The sequence below is a fragment of the Dasypus novemcinctus genome, chromosome 14 (assembly GCF_030445035.2).
Source record: "Dasypus novemcinctus isolate mDasNov1 chromosome 14, mDasNov1.1.hap2, whole genome shotgun sequence".
NCBI lineage: Eukaryota > Metazoa > Chordata > Mammalia > Cingulata > Dasypodidae > Dasypus > Dasypus novemcinctus.
In genome coordinates, this window is record NC_080686.1 from 41,390,235 (window position 1) to 41,404,774 (window position 14,540).

At 36.2% G+C, this 14,540-nt stretch overlaps 1 protein-coding gene across 2 annotated transcripts in view; it reads left to right on the forward strand.

Annotated features, from left to right (window-relative positions):
• The window catches only part of PKIA (cAMP-dependent protein kinase inhibitor alpha), a 102,603-nt gene extending 88,295 nt beyond the window's left edge, over positions 1-14,308 (forward strand). The window contains exons 1-3 of one of the 2 annotated variants that reach the window (XM_071207887.1): positions 593-679; positions 8,012-8,189; positions 10,761-14,308. In XM_071207887.1, coding sequence (XP_071063988.1) covers positions 8,039-8,189; positions 10,761-10,840 — 231 coding nt within the window. In that variant the 5' untranslated portion in view covers positions 593-679; positions 8,012-8,038 and the 3' untranslated portion in view covers positions 10,841-14,308. Of the gene's footprint in view, positions 1-592; positions 680-8,011; positions 8,190-10,760 lie in introns of those variants that run through there. The other variant, XM_071207888.1, reaches the window with a different exon arrangement.
• Positions 14,309-14,540: the final 232 nt, after the last annotated feature.

A 14,540-nucleotide genomic window follows, 5' to 3' on the forward strand; every position in this document is an offset into this window, starting at 1 on the left:
AATTAAGCCAGAGATTTGCAAAAATGTAAAACAATGCCATTTTCTCACTTTTTTTGGCTTGGAAAATACATTTCATTTTCATGAAAAAGTACATTGTTTATGTAAATAAGTCGTCAGTTTATTATTGGTATTTTAAATGAATTAATAAATATCAAACATTTTTTAAGTTTTAATTTCACTTATGGGAAGTGTTGCCAAATATAACCCACATCAACAAAAGCTCATCGGGGTTCTCAAAAACTTTTGAGAATGTGAAGGATTTATGAGACCAAAAACCTTGAGAAACACCGATGTCTACCAAGCACTAAACACCTAGTAAATTACTCAAAGACTTTTAACACATTTTATATAATTTCATAAAGTAACAATTGAGGAGTTATATAATTACATTTGGAATAGTGTGATAGAAAGAATTTTCTTTTAAAACTTAAATCATACCATTTATGTTAGAGAGAAGTCTTCAGTGCAGGCTGATGACATTCTCTCCATTCTTCCCTTCCAAGTCTGCAAGTCTCATTCCATGTGTCCCCATTTACAGGAGTAAAATTAGCATGTTATTTAGTCACCATTTGGCTCATGACTCAGTGTCACTATAAAAATCATTTTAGCAGCTTCATAGGCCCAACTTCTTCCAGGATACATCTAGGTGGAACTGTTCAATCTGTTTAATGTAGGAGACGTAAGTACATATTTTTCCTAGCCGATAAAATCTGTCTGTATCTGTAAATTCTAGTAGAGTAAAACTTTCTGGCTTGTTTTTTCAAATAATTTGTGTGTATGGTTTTAGAAAAGGTAAAGGGCATAAAAAGGAGAACGTGCAACAGGAAACATGAATCTAAGTTCAAAAATTAATTATACAAAAAAATCAATTATAGATAATGTTCTCAGCATCAATTTAATACTTCTTTTGTAAAAGAGTGATTAAGTGGGGCTTTTTTTTAAGAAGGGGAAAAAGGAAGAACAAGCTTATTCATATTTGTAAAATTTTATTGAATTTTTAGATGTCAATTTTTAGAGATTTATGCTTTAAATATTGATCTAACTTTATATAGGTTAGGATTAAATAATAAAATCTTTTTCCTCTCCCATCAGATTTTGAATAGGAGTATAATTCATTTTTTTGTGTTAACTATACATGAAAAATAGCATCATATTACTTTGTCTTTATTCAATATTACCATTTTATCATGACTAGAAAATTCTAATTATAGCAACATAAACAGGGACCTAATGAAGAACCAAAGTCTACGTTAGGTAAAGTTTTCAGGTTTTTTTCCAATTGTCTTCTTTTAATAAGATCAGGACATGTGTTATTTGCTATTCTACTAAACCTCTATCGGCTTCTGATATTTATTTGACTTTTTTGGATTTTTGTCATTTGGGTAGGGGAATATTGTCAGATATAGTCATTTGGTAACAATATCCCCACAATTTCAAAGCAAAAGTATGAGTCATCTATAAAGTGGCATATTTGTTGTAAAAAATATTTCTAGGCCTCTGGTAGTTGTATCACTAAATCAAGCTTAACTGGAAGAAAAGTGGCATAGCTGCCATGAAATGAAGAAATAACTATTTTGGGATGCCTAAAAGTAACTTACTAAATTGACTAGTCGTAGAGAAAGGGATAAAAATATAGCATTCATCGCATCTATATAATTTATTACAAAATGTAGTTGTGTTTGTTCCTTTATTTGCATAGTCATTACATGCCATTTGTCAGTTATTTTTCTTCATACTGGAAAAGAAACCTATTTTCTAGAGCGAGAAGCCATAAGAAGAGAAATATTACTTTGATAATAATAACAACAACAATTTTAATGGCTACCATAATTCAACATCCAATATTCCATTTCTGTTACTTTAAAGGCTTGGAATTATACATGCACAACAATGTTTACAAATATATTTCATAAAAATTTAAGAGGTGAAGTAACCATGAATAAGTTCTCACAATTATTGTTACTGTCTTTCACTGGATCCAAATGAAAGCTTGACATAAACATTTTGAAGCTTCCATGAGTACAGCATACCTTTCATACCACTGTTTCTTCCTCCATGTGCTCATTACTTGGTGCACTAAGTGAAAATTCAAACTAAATTACTGGCTCTTCTTTTATTAGTAGAATTGCCACCAGGATTCTTTAACCTTCCCCAATATAGCAATGATAACACAATGGATACCATCTTTTAATTCATATTCTCTCATGGAAAATGTCATCACTTTTCTTTTCCTCTTTCTTGGTATCTCAAATCTCCTTAAAACTATTAGCAGCAAAGTGAACTAGATATATTCTCCTCATTCACATGTATTAATATGACAGTCTGCATATAAAAATGACAATGGTAAAGAATGAGGAACTTTTGTGCAAAATGTGATGCCCTTTACACAAAACCCACACCCCTGGGTTTAAATCGTGGTTCTGTGTAGTGTATATTTTATCTGTCACTTATCATCTCTGAGCTGTATTTTCTTCATCTGAACAAACGAGGATATTTTTACATAATTCATAGCATTGTTATCAGATTTGTGTGAATGTGTGTGTTAAAAACATGTTTTAAAATTCTATAAGAAGGGAAGTGGACTTGGCCCAGTGGTTAGGGTGTCCGTCTACCAAATGGAAGGGCCACGGTTCAAACCCCGGGCCTCCTTGACCTGTGTGGAGCTGACCCATGCGCAGTGCTGATATGCACGAGGAGTGCCATGCCATGCAGGGGTGTCCCCCACGTAGGGGAGCCCCATGCGCAAGGAGTGCACCCCGGAAGGAGAGCTGCCCAGAGCGAAAGAAAGTGCAGCCTGTCTAGGAATGGCGCTGCACACATGGAGAGTTGACACAACAAAAAGAAACCCAGATTCCCGTGCCGCTGACAACAACAGAAACAGACAAAGAAGAATATGCAGCAAACAGACACAGAGACAGACAACTGGGGTGGGGGGAGGGGAGAGAAATAAATAAATTTTTAAAAATCTATGAGAAGACTGAGAGTGAAAGATAATAACAATGTCGACTGATTCCTGTAACTCCTCCTCCCCTTAAGCATTTATGAGATATGTTTTCTAGATTGATATGCATATCCAAAACTAAACCTTTAAAGTCACACAGGAAACAAATACTATGTCAGTTGATGGTAGTGGAGAAGGTAATGAAAATGCCTTTATAACTAATAACGTTGAATTATTCCCAAGGTCAAAAGTTTTATGCAAACCCTAACTTACTCCTGTACAGGCAACCTTGTTTAGTGGAAAAAGTGTGCTAGCAATTTGCAGACCTTAAGTTCCAGGCACATAATTAACCGTGTGAAGACTGCCAGGTCCTCAAATTCTTCACCTGTGAAAACTTGTGAAGTGGAATAAATGAATTTTTAGGATTTGGAAATTTAGTATAACCAAGAAGCAGGGAATTTCTCTGCTAAAATTATTTAGCACTAATTTGCTAAGAATTCCATGTAATTGAAACATAAAACAAAATGCACATCTTGTCTACCAGAGCTACAATTGATTGAAACAAAAAGACCACTGTAATGCTAGTTTGAATTTAAATGCACAACAAAGACACAGGTAAAGGTCTCTGGGAGGAAAGCAGATGTAGCTCAACTGATAGAGCGTCCACCTACCATGTGGAGGATCTAGGGTTCGATTTCCAGGGCCTGCTGGCCCATGTGGTGAGCAGGCCCACACGCAGTGCTGCCACATGCAAGGAGTGCCATGCCACGCAGGGGTGCCTCATGCACAAGGAGTGCACCCTTCAAGGAGAGCCGCCCGGCACGAAAAAAGCACAGCCCGCGCAGGAGTGGCACCGCTCACACAGAGAGTTGACGCAAGAAAAAGAGACACAGATTCCCAGTGCCAGCTGACAAGAATGCAAGCAGATACAGAAGAACACACAGTGAATGGACACAGAGAGCAGACAATGGGGGGGGTGGGAGGGGAGAGAAATAAATAAAATAAATTTTTAAAAAAAGGTCTGTGGGAGTGCTGGCTGAAGTGATCAGGGAAAGAGGTCAAAGTGAAGATGGCATAGGGCTGAATTTTGAGGACTAAAACCATTTTAGCAAGCAAAGTTGTTGGGGAAAGGCATTCTAAGCAGAGTAACAGGTTCATGCAAATGCACAGCAGAGAAATTCAGGGAAACTATTATGCATTATTCTGCTACATGATTTACATTGGGAAATCATGAGAGCAATTGATTGAAGTGAAAGCAGCAAAAGTGGGTTCTTTTCAGATTGTTGAAGGCCTTAAATGAAATGCTGACTAATTCAGATTGTGTTTTATAGACAGTAGGGTAGGCTTTGAAGACTTTGACAAAGGTCAAAAGTTGACACATTCTGGTGGCAGCATTTGGGACACACTGAGACAAGGAGAAACCTAGAGAATGGAAATACTCAGCAATTGTCCTGGTGAGAGTTTTTCCTCTTTTAGTGAGAATAATTGTTAAGTGACATCAAATAAAAAATAATATGACCTGGCAAATGATTGGACATGGAGTTTAAGGGAGAGAAATAATAAAAATATGCTCTGGCATGGTATGTCAGTTTCTGGAAAGGAGATTTGAAAGATGAGCAGGTTGGGTTTCAGCCATGATGATGAGGCCAATTTTCTCTGTTGGTGTGTTTTGTTGCAATCTTATTTTGTTTTATTGGATATGAAATGCTTGTGCAAAGCCAGTTGGAAACACCTTTTCAGCAGGCAGTTGACCATACACTTGAGAAGGCTGGGAGATCTGTCTAAACTGCAGATTCAAACTAAGAAGTTACTCATAGGTGAGGACTCAGAAGCCATGGCATTTGAGGTATGCAAGTCAGGAAGAAGAGAGAGTCAAGGACTGATCCTGAATTCTGACAGAAAGTGCCCATATTTAAACAGGTGACCCAGGAAGAAAAATCTGAAGAGCACAAAGGCCAAAAAGAATTGGAGCCTGTATAATGAGATTTCATGGATGCTGAGAAAGGGATACCTAGTTTTTATTCAGCACCTAACCTCCATTTGTCAATTCATGTAAGACTTTTTAACATACATAATCTCAGTAAATTCTCAGAGCAACCTTAAGTCCTAGGTATATTTATCACAATTTATAGATGATCAACCCGAGTTCAGAGAAATGATATATAGTGAGTGGCAGGTCTGGATAGGTCTGATTCCAAAGCCAATAATCTTACCTCTATAACTTGTTACATATGCTAAGGGACAGTTTCAAGGAGAATGTAACTGGCAGTGTCAAGTGCTGTGGGAAAATTCAGCAGGATGGACACTCAAGGGAAACCTTAACTTTAAGCAGTTATATATCAGTGATCTATTTTAAAAAGTAGTCTTCATAAAACATACTATAAAAATTTTTCAAAGTTTACTTCAAGGCAAGTAGAGAAAATTAAAATAGCTAAACCCCTTTGGGAAGTTTTATGAGGGAAAGAACTAGTATCACAAAGATGTATGAAGGATGAGGAAAGGATTTTGTTTGGATGGTTGGTTCATTTTTTTAAGGAAGACTTGAAAATGCTTGTAAACTTAAGGGAGAAATCCAGAGGAAAAAGCTTAAGAGAAAAAATGATGGATGGAGCTAGAAGGAAATAGAATCAATAACATGCCTTAAAAAGAAAAGGGCCAATTCATTCAGAGAAGAAAGAGTGAGAGTAATGGAGAGAAATGGTGTTTAGCAGTGGAAGAAGTTTTAAGTGAAATGACAGCAGATGTGCTGCATCTTCTCAGAAAAGGAAGGTGCAAAGTCATCTCTGAAGGCAATGGTTAGGTGCCTGGGTCTGTGAACTGGGACTGGTTTGGAATACTTACCTCAAAGAACAGCATGCAAAGTGTCAACTAGAGGTGAACAAAAGAATTTATGAGCAAGTCCAAGTGTATACTAATAATAGAGTAAAAAAATTTCTACCTGAGCCAGTTGGCACAGTTTTGTAACTTTTTCAGGTAACAATTAGCTATCCAGCAGTGAGATCAGAGAAAGTACCCTGTGGTGTTTTTCCCAGTGTTGAGACTTAGGAAGACAGAGGACACAAGATGTAAGGGACTTCTTGATGCCAGGAAGACGCTGCATGAATATTGGGCAACTGATCCAGCTAGTGCTCCAAAATCTATTCATCAAATGCAGTGAATGTACCACACTGATGAAAGTGGTTGTTGATGTGGGAGGAATTGGGGGGTGGGGAGTGGGATATATGGGAACCTCTTATTTTTTTTAATGTAACATTTTGCATGATGTATGTATATTTTTTTAAAAAGACAATAAAAATAAATAAATTTTTAAAAATAAAATTAACATGAAACAGGAAAAAAAAAAGAATTAAAGGCAGGATCAGTGTCAAGAATAGATGTATTAGGAGAAAGAGGAAGAGGCAGATTGGTTGTTAATGGCCAGGGGAGGGAATTTGAAAATTCAAGAGTTTGGAGATTAGGTGATTTTGAGTTATCATTGTTTCTACATCTTCTCTGGAAGTTCATTAATGATCATGTTCTCCAGCTGTCTCAATTCTTAGACAATGGAAGACAAAGAGGTCAAGTGATATTCCATCTCAGTCCATGACTCATTGTAGGTCAAGAACAAAAACCAGGGTCTTCTGAAAAGAAGTTGAAATTTTAAATAAAATGTTAACAACTATCAAAATGTATACCCAGAAAAAAAAAAAAAGATAGATATAGTCATGTAAAAGGACATCGGTGTTACCCAAAATATAGTCGCAGTGAAGCATGCAATATACATATATTTCCTATTTCAAAATGTGTATTATGCTATACCTCCCTTTTTTCCCTTGAACAAAAGAGAATATGAAAATCTCTAGATGAAATTAACAGTTCCCTCCTCAATGTGCTTTGGGAGATGATTGGGACTAAGCTTAAAGGAATGTACTTCTGTAATTTCCAAGTGCCACTGTGTACATCCATGGTGATGTGTTGACTCCACCAATCTACCTTCTTCCATAGTTCTTGTATTTTGAAAAGACCCCCTTTCAAATTGGTATGAGTTTTTAATTTTAAACTATAATAAAATGCAATTGGAATGATTAGAAATACTTTAAATGAAAATGTTTTTATTTTAAAGTTCTGTTTAAATGAATTAACCCTACAGAAATATCACGATTTCAAATCTTAGTATTCATCTGTCTTTTCAGGGAAAGCTGTGAATTTAAACATAGAGGAAGAATATAAACATTTGTATTTCATGGCCTTTTGTTAATACACATAATTCATATTTTTCCCTTGAAAATTGGTTTAAGATTTTAATTATGTACAATTCTAAATTTGTATGGGAATACTCACCTTCACTGGCTTTTATGTAAATTTAAACAATTACTTTTGATTTTATTTCAAAAATTCAGTCAAGAGAAATTGTTATTCCTTTCTAGCATAGCATACCAAGGTAGGCACAAGGGAGGTGTCGTCCTGGACTGGGACCAGTTCTTAATCACTGACATTGCTTAGAATTGCCGATGCATCATGGTAATAAAAAGCTAACTGGATCCTGGTCGATCTAATCATTGTTTGTAGGCTCCCTAATGATAACGCACTCGCTGCTTACCTCTAGAATGGATCACTCCCACTTGACCTCCATCTTGGTATGTTACTGATCTTAAGATCTCCTCTCTGGCATTAGACTGATGAAAATGGTGCCAGAGAAGGAGAACTTTATTATCTTAACCAGTTGTCAACAAACTATGGCATGTGGGCCATATAGCCCTCTGCCTGTTTTTGTAAATAAAGTTTTATTGGAACATCACCTTAATCATTTAACTTCTTGTCTGAGACTGTTTTTGCACTATAGCCACAGAAATAGCAGTAGTTGGGGTAGAGGGCATATGGCCTGCAAGGTCTAAAATATTTATTATCTGGCCCTTCACAGAAAAAGTTTCCTGACCCTTGATCAAAACACTTAGGACAAGCATCAAAGCACTACTTGCTTTGTGGACATGTAAACAAAATAATGACTTCACATTCAATTTTTCAAGTGTCTTTCTAATATTTACTTAGACCGACATTACATTTACCTGTTCATTTTTGTCTCTTTTGTAGTCCCTGCTATGTGGATATTTGTTAGCAATGACTGATGTGGAAACTACATATGCAGATTTTATTGCTTCAGGAAGAACAGGTAGAAGAAATGCTATACATGATATCCTGGTCTCCTCTGCAAGTGGAAACAGCAATGAATTAGCCTTGAAATTAGCAGGTCTTGATATCAACAAGACAGGTAAGAAGTCATTTGACACACATCTCCATATGAACATGGAATAATTTGCAGCATTTCACCGAGTAGAACTATGGCATGAAAGCCAACCTTTGAAAATACCTAGTAGAGTTGTAAACAGCCTACAGCAAGATGAGGGTCTAGGACTAATCCTTTAATAAAACAGCGCAGCAACATTACCTCAACACAGGAAGGGATAGCATTTTATTCAGTGGGGAAAGGCAAGTGGGTTACGGATTGATCTTTTAAAATTCTGATTGATACTAAAACTTTAATAGCATCATCGGGAAAAAAATAGACATGCATATTTGAGTTTCATGTTTTTCTCTGTTATAACCAGGAGTTACTTCTCAAAACAGTTCTGAGAAAGGTGAAAGGGAATTAATCAAATTGGTGGCACAGAGTGGATAAAGATGCTATTTTCTGTAGTGTCTTTGAGAATCTGTTTCTTTTGTTCATAAGATTTACATTTTTTACATGATATGATATTTTACATAATCTCCAGAATGCATTAGGTTTAACTACCCTTATTAGGATGTTTTTATCCGTAGTACAATTTAATTTCTATTTTCACTGAAATTGAGAATTTTTGGCCCCAAACCCTTTCTTATACAAAATAATGTATTAAATTATTAATGAATTTTGTTTTGACAAAATAATTCCAATATCTTTATGCTTACCGATGGCTCCTTTTCCATTTATGCATGTTAATTGCATTTTTCTAGGTCTTGCAAAATTCTTGTTTCTCTATCAAATCATAAAGTCAAAAACTAGGCAAAGTATAAACAGTACTGACTTTACTTATTATTCTAAGGAAAGAGCTAAAAGTAACACTTGCACAGTATGAAAACTTTTTTTTAAAGATTTAATTATTTATCTCCCCTTCCCCCCCACCCCCCCTCACCCCCGCCCCTGTTGTCTGTTCTCTGTGTCTTTGCTGCGTCGTCTTCTTTGTCTGCTTCTGTTGTTGACAGCGGCACGGGAATCTGTGTTTCTTTTTTTTTTTTTTGAAAACAAACTATAAAAAAATGACAACTATATGATGGCAAATTAAACATCATTGACTAAAAATTGTGAGGGATGTCCATTTTAATTCCTTAATGTTTCTATCTTGTATTATCTCATAACAACTTTGCTATCCCTTTGTTAACACAAAGGAGAACGTAATGACAGCTCTGTGCTGTCAGTTGTGCTAAGACCTGAGGAGTGTCCCCAGATACCTAGAAAGTCCCAAGCCCCATGGGAGTCGAGTTTCTCATCTTGTATTTATGCAGTCACTTTCATCCTTAAAAATTCTTTCTCACATCTGCCCTCATTTGACTTCATTCCTTTGGTTACCAAGAGCATCTCCCATTTATCACTTTTTTGTTGCATGCTAATCTACTCATCTCTGATACTCACTATCTGTGTATCTTGAGAGAGCCTGTTCATTACTCTAATAATAAAAGTAGTGTATGAAAATGATATGTAATGCCTATTCATACCTTAGAAATCCTTAAGAACAGAATAAGATTTTTATTGGTGGAATTGCTATTAATTTCCATAAAGATTTAATATCATTGGAATATGGGAGCTGTTTTGTGTGTACTTCTTAAGAGTAAAAGAGAAACTGCCTTTCAACATTACAATTGAAAGAATGGACCAGCCCACTTACCTCCATCCATTTCAATTATGATAACAAACTCTTAGCATATATCAATATAACTTGTATCATTGCAACTCCCCATTTATTTTGTCCACCAAGCCATACTGATTGCCTAGTAGTGAAGTAACACATGCAGATAATTGAATCTTTGAGTCAAGGATTACCTACAGCTTATACTCATTTATTGACCTTACGTGGAGTGAAAGCTTTGCTCAGTTTCAGTGTTGCTATGTTGCTGAGTTTGTTGCTGATGGTGCAGTTATAAGGATGGTTTTATTGGAATTGTGCAAATGTTCTCTAAGGTCAGGCCAGAGACCATCCTAACCACCCAACCAATGGCTGACCAATGGACAAGAACAAATGTCCTTTCATTTTCCACTCTTGCTTGTAATTCAAACTAATAATGCCCTGAGAAATCAGCTGGGTTTTATCATTAAGTGCTATATAAATCATGGAAAATGCAATTTTTAATATTTCATAAAATAAGACAGTCAGATACTAAAAATAACTAAACTTGCACCCCATTTCTGGTTTCTACCAACAGACAGCTAGATTGCAACCTGTGAAACGCTATTTAAGTGGCATGACTTGACTGTAAGATTTCCTAGTCGTTGATCAAAAGCATAGATGATCACTAACTACTCTAAAAATCCAATTATTATTTTGTTTGAGGGCCATACTGTTCCTAGTTTACAGAACCAGGATTATTTATCAGCCCTTGAAACATTTAAGCTATGGTCCCTGAGGTTGGTCTGCTTACCAAGAGTGTATATATATATATATATATATATATATATATGCATCTTCAAGGATTTCAGACTTCTTGAGTATTTCTCATGTTTCCAATATGATATGATAAACCAAAAGTCAGTAAATAAAAGCAATAATTTTTATTTTTGTCTTTTTTGTTTTTTCACTGGCTCTTACAGAAAGTGAGGAAGATGCGCAGCGAAATTCGACAGAACAAAGTGGGGAAGCCCAGGGGGAAACAGCAAAATCCGAAAGCTAACGCCCCACTCTGACCTTCGACAACACCTGACAGTGTCTCAAATCTCCAGGCCTAGCCGGAATGCATTTGTTTCCATGAGTGAAAAGGGGAAAAAGAAAATGGCTGTGCTGCATTGCAGACACCTGCTCATTATCATGTTAAAAATGGGGGCAGAGGCTGTGGCTGCAGACAGACTTTTCTCTACCTCTGTCATTAGCAATGGTTGAAAATCATGTGGCTTGTGTTTGGACGTCATTTTTGTATGGATCCTTTCACTTGATCATATGATGAAATGCTTGTAGAGAGTAGCACCGACACTAGATGATGATTCTTCCTGTAGCTCTGGCCCCTCACAATGTCAGAGGATTTAATTGTGTCTAATCGCAAAGGGTTGATTGAATGCCAGAGTTTGAAGATCTCTGGCTCAAGTATTCACCCAGTAAAAGAACCATCCAGAAAGCACTGTTTTTAGAGTTGTGTATCCATGTGTTACTGCTTGTGTTCTTTACACTGTTTTGTATTGTACAGTATAGATGCTCAGCACTGCCCCCTTCTTTAATTGCTTATGAAAAACAAAAATGATGTATGTTACTGTGAATTTTTATACCACTCATTTTTCGAAGGGCTGCCTTTTTTTTCCTTTTCCATACTGTGGTGGTGTACACAAGATAGAACACACTTTTTTTAACTCAATCCTTCCCCTCAATCCCTCTATCTTGGCGAACTGATTAAGTCTGACAAATTTATCAAGACCCTTTGCTTTCTTATACAGGCATTAAGAAATATCCATGAATGTGACTATTATCTGAATTCAGTCTGTTTGATGTCTGCACAGACTGGAATTCAACCTGTCAATTTTGTTTTATTCCTAAGCAGAGAGCTTTCTCCAACTAATATTTTCATTTTAATCATAAGAATTTTAGGGGAATAGGAATGTGGAAAAAAGAAGCTAAGGTCTGTATTAAGAACTGAAAATGCTTTGTACTTATGGAATCAAATTTCTCACAATACTCTGTGCTATTATTTAAATTTGAAGAGGACAGCTTACCTCCCCAATGCTGCAAAAGATGGAAAAAATGATCTCCTTGCAATCATGTGGACACCAATCACAAAACTAAAGCCCTTGTATTGTGTTTTTCATGTCTTTTTTCAGCCCTATCAGATCCAAATGTTATTATGCACTTTTTAATGTTTGTAAACTTTTACTAATAATTAGTGTGAACTGCATTCTGATACAATAATAATCATCATTAGAAGCTGACAAAACCTTCCGTAATACTGTTGATGGCCTCTGCTGTGTTTCGACATCATGGTACTTATTATATGGACATTTTTTGTGAGTTGTGTAATCCCTCTGGTCAGTATTATGACATCATTTGTCAGTGGTAATAAATAAGGAACCAGTAATTCACCAATAGTTCATGAATGACTGGACAAACATCAGATGACAGGAAGACCTTGAAGTCTTAGAAACAGTCCCAGATGAAGTAAGTAGAGCAGCATTTCAACAGGTCATCTTTGTGGACCTACCAGGAACTCAGCCCCACTTTGTAGTCTCAGACAGGATGAAAGATGAGTGATATTCCCACTGACTGGGATAAGAGCATGGGTCTCATTTGTCCTCAATCAGATACTACTAGAAAAAACCCTCACTAAGAACAGTGTGAGTCTTTCAGAGTAGGAAAAGGGAAGATAACCGTTTAGAGTACTTCCTTCTATCTGACCCATTATGGGCCAAAATGTCCAGTTAAAATTCAAAAATTTCATCTACTAATGTTTATGTCACCAGTGTGAAAAGAGTTGCATGGGGCTATTTTAGACTATTTTTGGTAGTCGATGTAAAGCATATCATCGATTTTTCAAAATCCTCATAGCTTTCTTGTGAATCTAGGTAAAACTGTCCTCATTCTTAAAGTTGTGGAATTCCAAACTGATCTCGTGTGATTTTGTAAAGTTTAGGACCAGTGCTGAGAATATTTGAAGTTTCATATTCCTAAATGATATAATATTAATGCATGTGGTGCCATGCTTGTTTTTGCGTATATAATAGTGCTAAATTGCAAAGTCATATGGAGCTTTTGATTTAGTTTGACCTCCTACTGCTACTTTGTCTGTTTTATGCAAGCCCCTTTCCAAAACTGAGAAGATAAAAAATACACTTTCCAAAATTTCCACATTCTAAAAATTTTGCTCTGAAAAAGTGAACAATACCTTCCAAATAAAATTTCCCTAATTTGTAACTCAGTACTGCACATGGATCTGGATATTTAGGAAGACAAAGAAAGGGTAGGAAACTAAGGTATCCAAGGTCTATTAACCAATGGGCATTATGCTAATGACTTCACAGCACATATACTCATATACTTCCATTTAAGCCTCAAACAATTCTATTAAAGAGGTATCACTATGCCATTTCACAGGCCAGGAGATTGGAGTTCAATAAGGAATAACTTTTACCAAGCTTAAAAATCTAGTAAGTGATGAAATTAAGATTTGAACCCTTGTTTGTCTCTGAGGATCTTTCTACTGTGCTTAGGACAACAACATTAAAGGCAATTATAGAATATGTTTAGTTGGAAGGGATTTAGGAGATGAACTGATCCAGTCTTCAGACTTTAGAGAAGGAAACTGAGTCCCCAAAGGGGAATTGTCTTGCTTAAGGTCACCTAGATGGGAATTGATAGAGATAGGATTAGATCACAGAAAATGCACTTTTTTGTTTTAGAAATTAAATTATGATTCATTTTTTGTGTTTTTGTCGTACACTTCCAAGAAGATATTTTTTCTGGCAGTTAGTCTATATAATCTTAGCATGCTTTGGTTATTTTATGTTCCATGCTACTCAATTTTTTTTTCTTACTAGAAACCTGAAGCTTTCAGTGTTTTGACTCGTGTGCAACAAGTGGGAACTTGTCAAATTTATACCCTTTTATCAATCATAAGCCTCCTATGCCAGCATATCATAAATCCTTATAATGTTTCCTAACAGATTACAGATAATTCAGCCTCCAGTTTTCAGGCAATAATCCCAGAGCTGCACACTGTACCTGCCCTACCAGGCAATATACCATTTTACAGGATGAACAATGTCTCCATTTCTCTTCAGAGAAGCCTTATTGAGTAAAGAAATGTAACTGGGGAGGGGGGGTAGTTAAATTTCTGAGTGAAACGTATAATAATAAGGAGAAATGGGGAGTAAGTTTAGTCAGTGGTTGAGGCCTGCTCCCCGTGTATAAAGTCCCAGGTTCAATCCCTGGTACCTCCTAAAAATAAATAAATAAATAAAAATAATGGAGAGAAAAATGCCTCAGTTATCACATGAAAACAGAAAAGGATTTATGACTTATGCCTTAGTAGGCCCTCAATCATTGTTTAATTAAAAGTGTGGCAGTCTCTGAGGTCATTTGTGAGCTTGTATGACTCTTGTATTTAGCAATGTTGCATGCTCACATAATTGATATTAAAAGTAACAGATTTTTCTGAAATGTACACAGTCTATTAAGAGTATTTATTGAACACACACCATGTACTCAGCACTAGAGAAAGTGCTCTGGATGATAAAGGAGGAATCCGAAGCCTCAGCCACCCGGTGTTGTGGGCACCCAGCATTTCAGCCTCACTCTTTCCTGGCCTTCATTCCAGTTAATTTTCACCAGTATTCCTGAGTAGGTCACATCTTGAACTTTATGGACTACAAAAACCATCTTGCCTCCCAGATCTT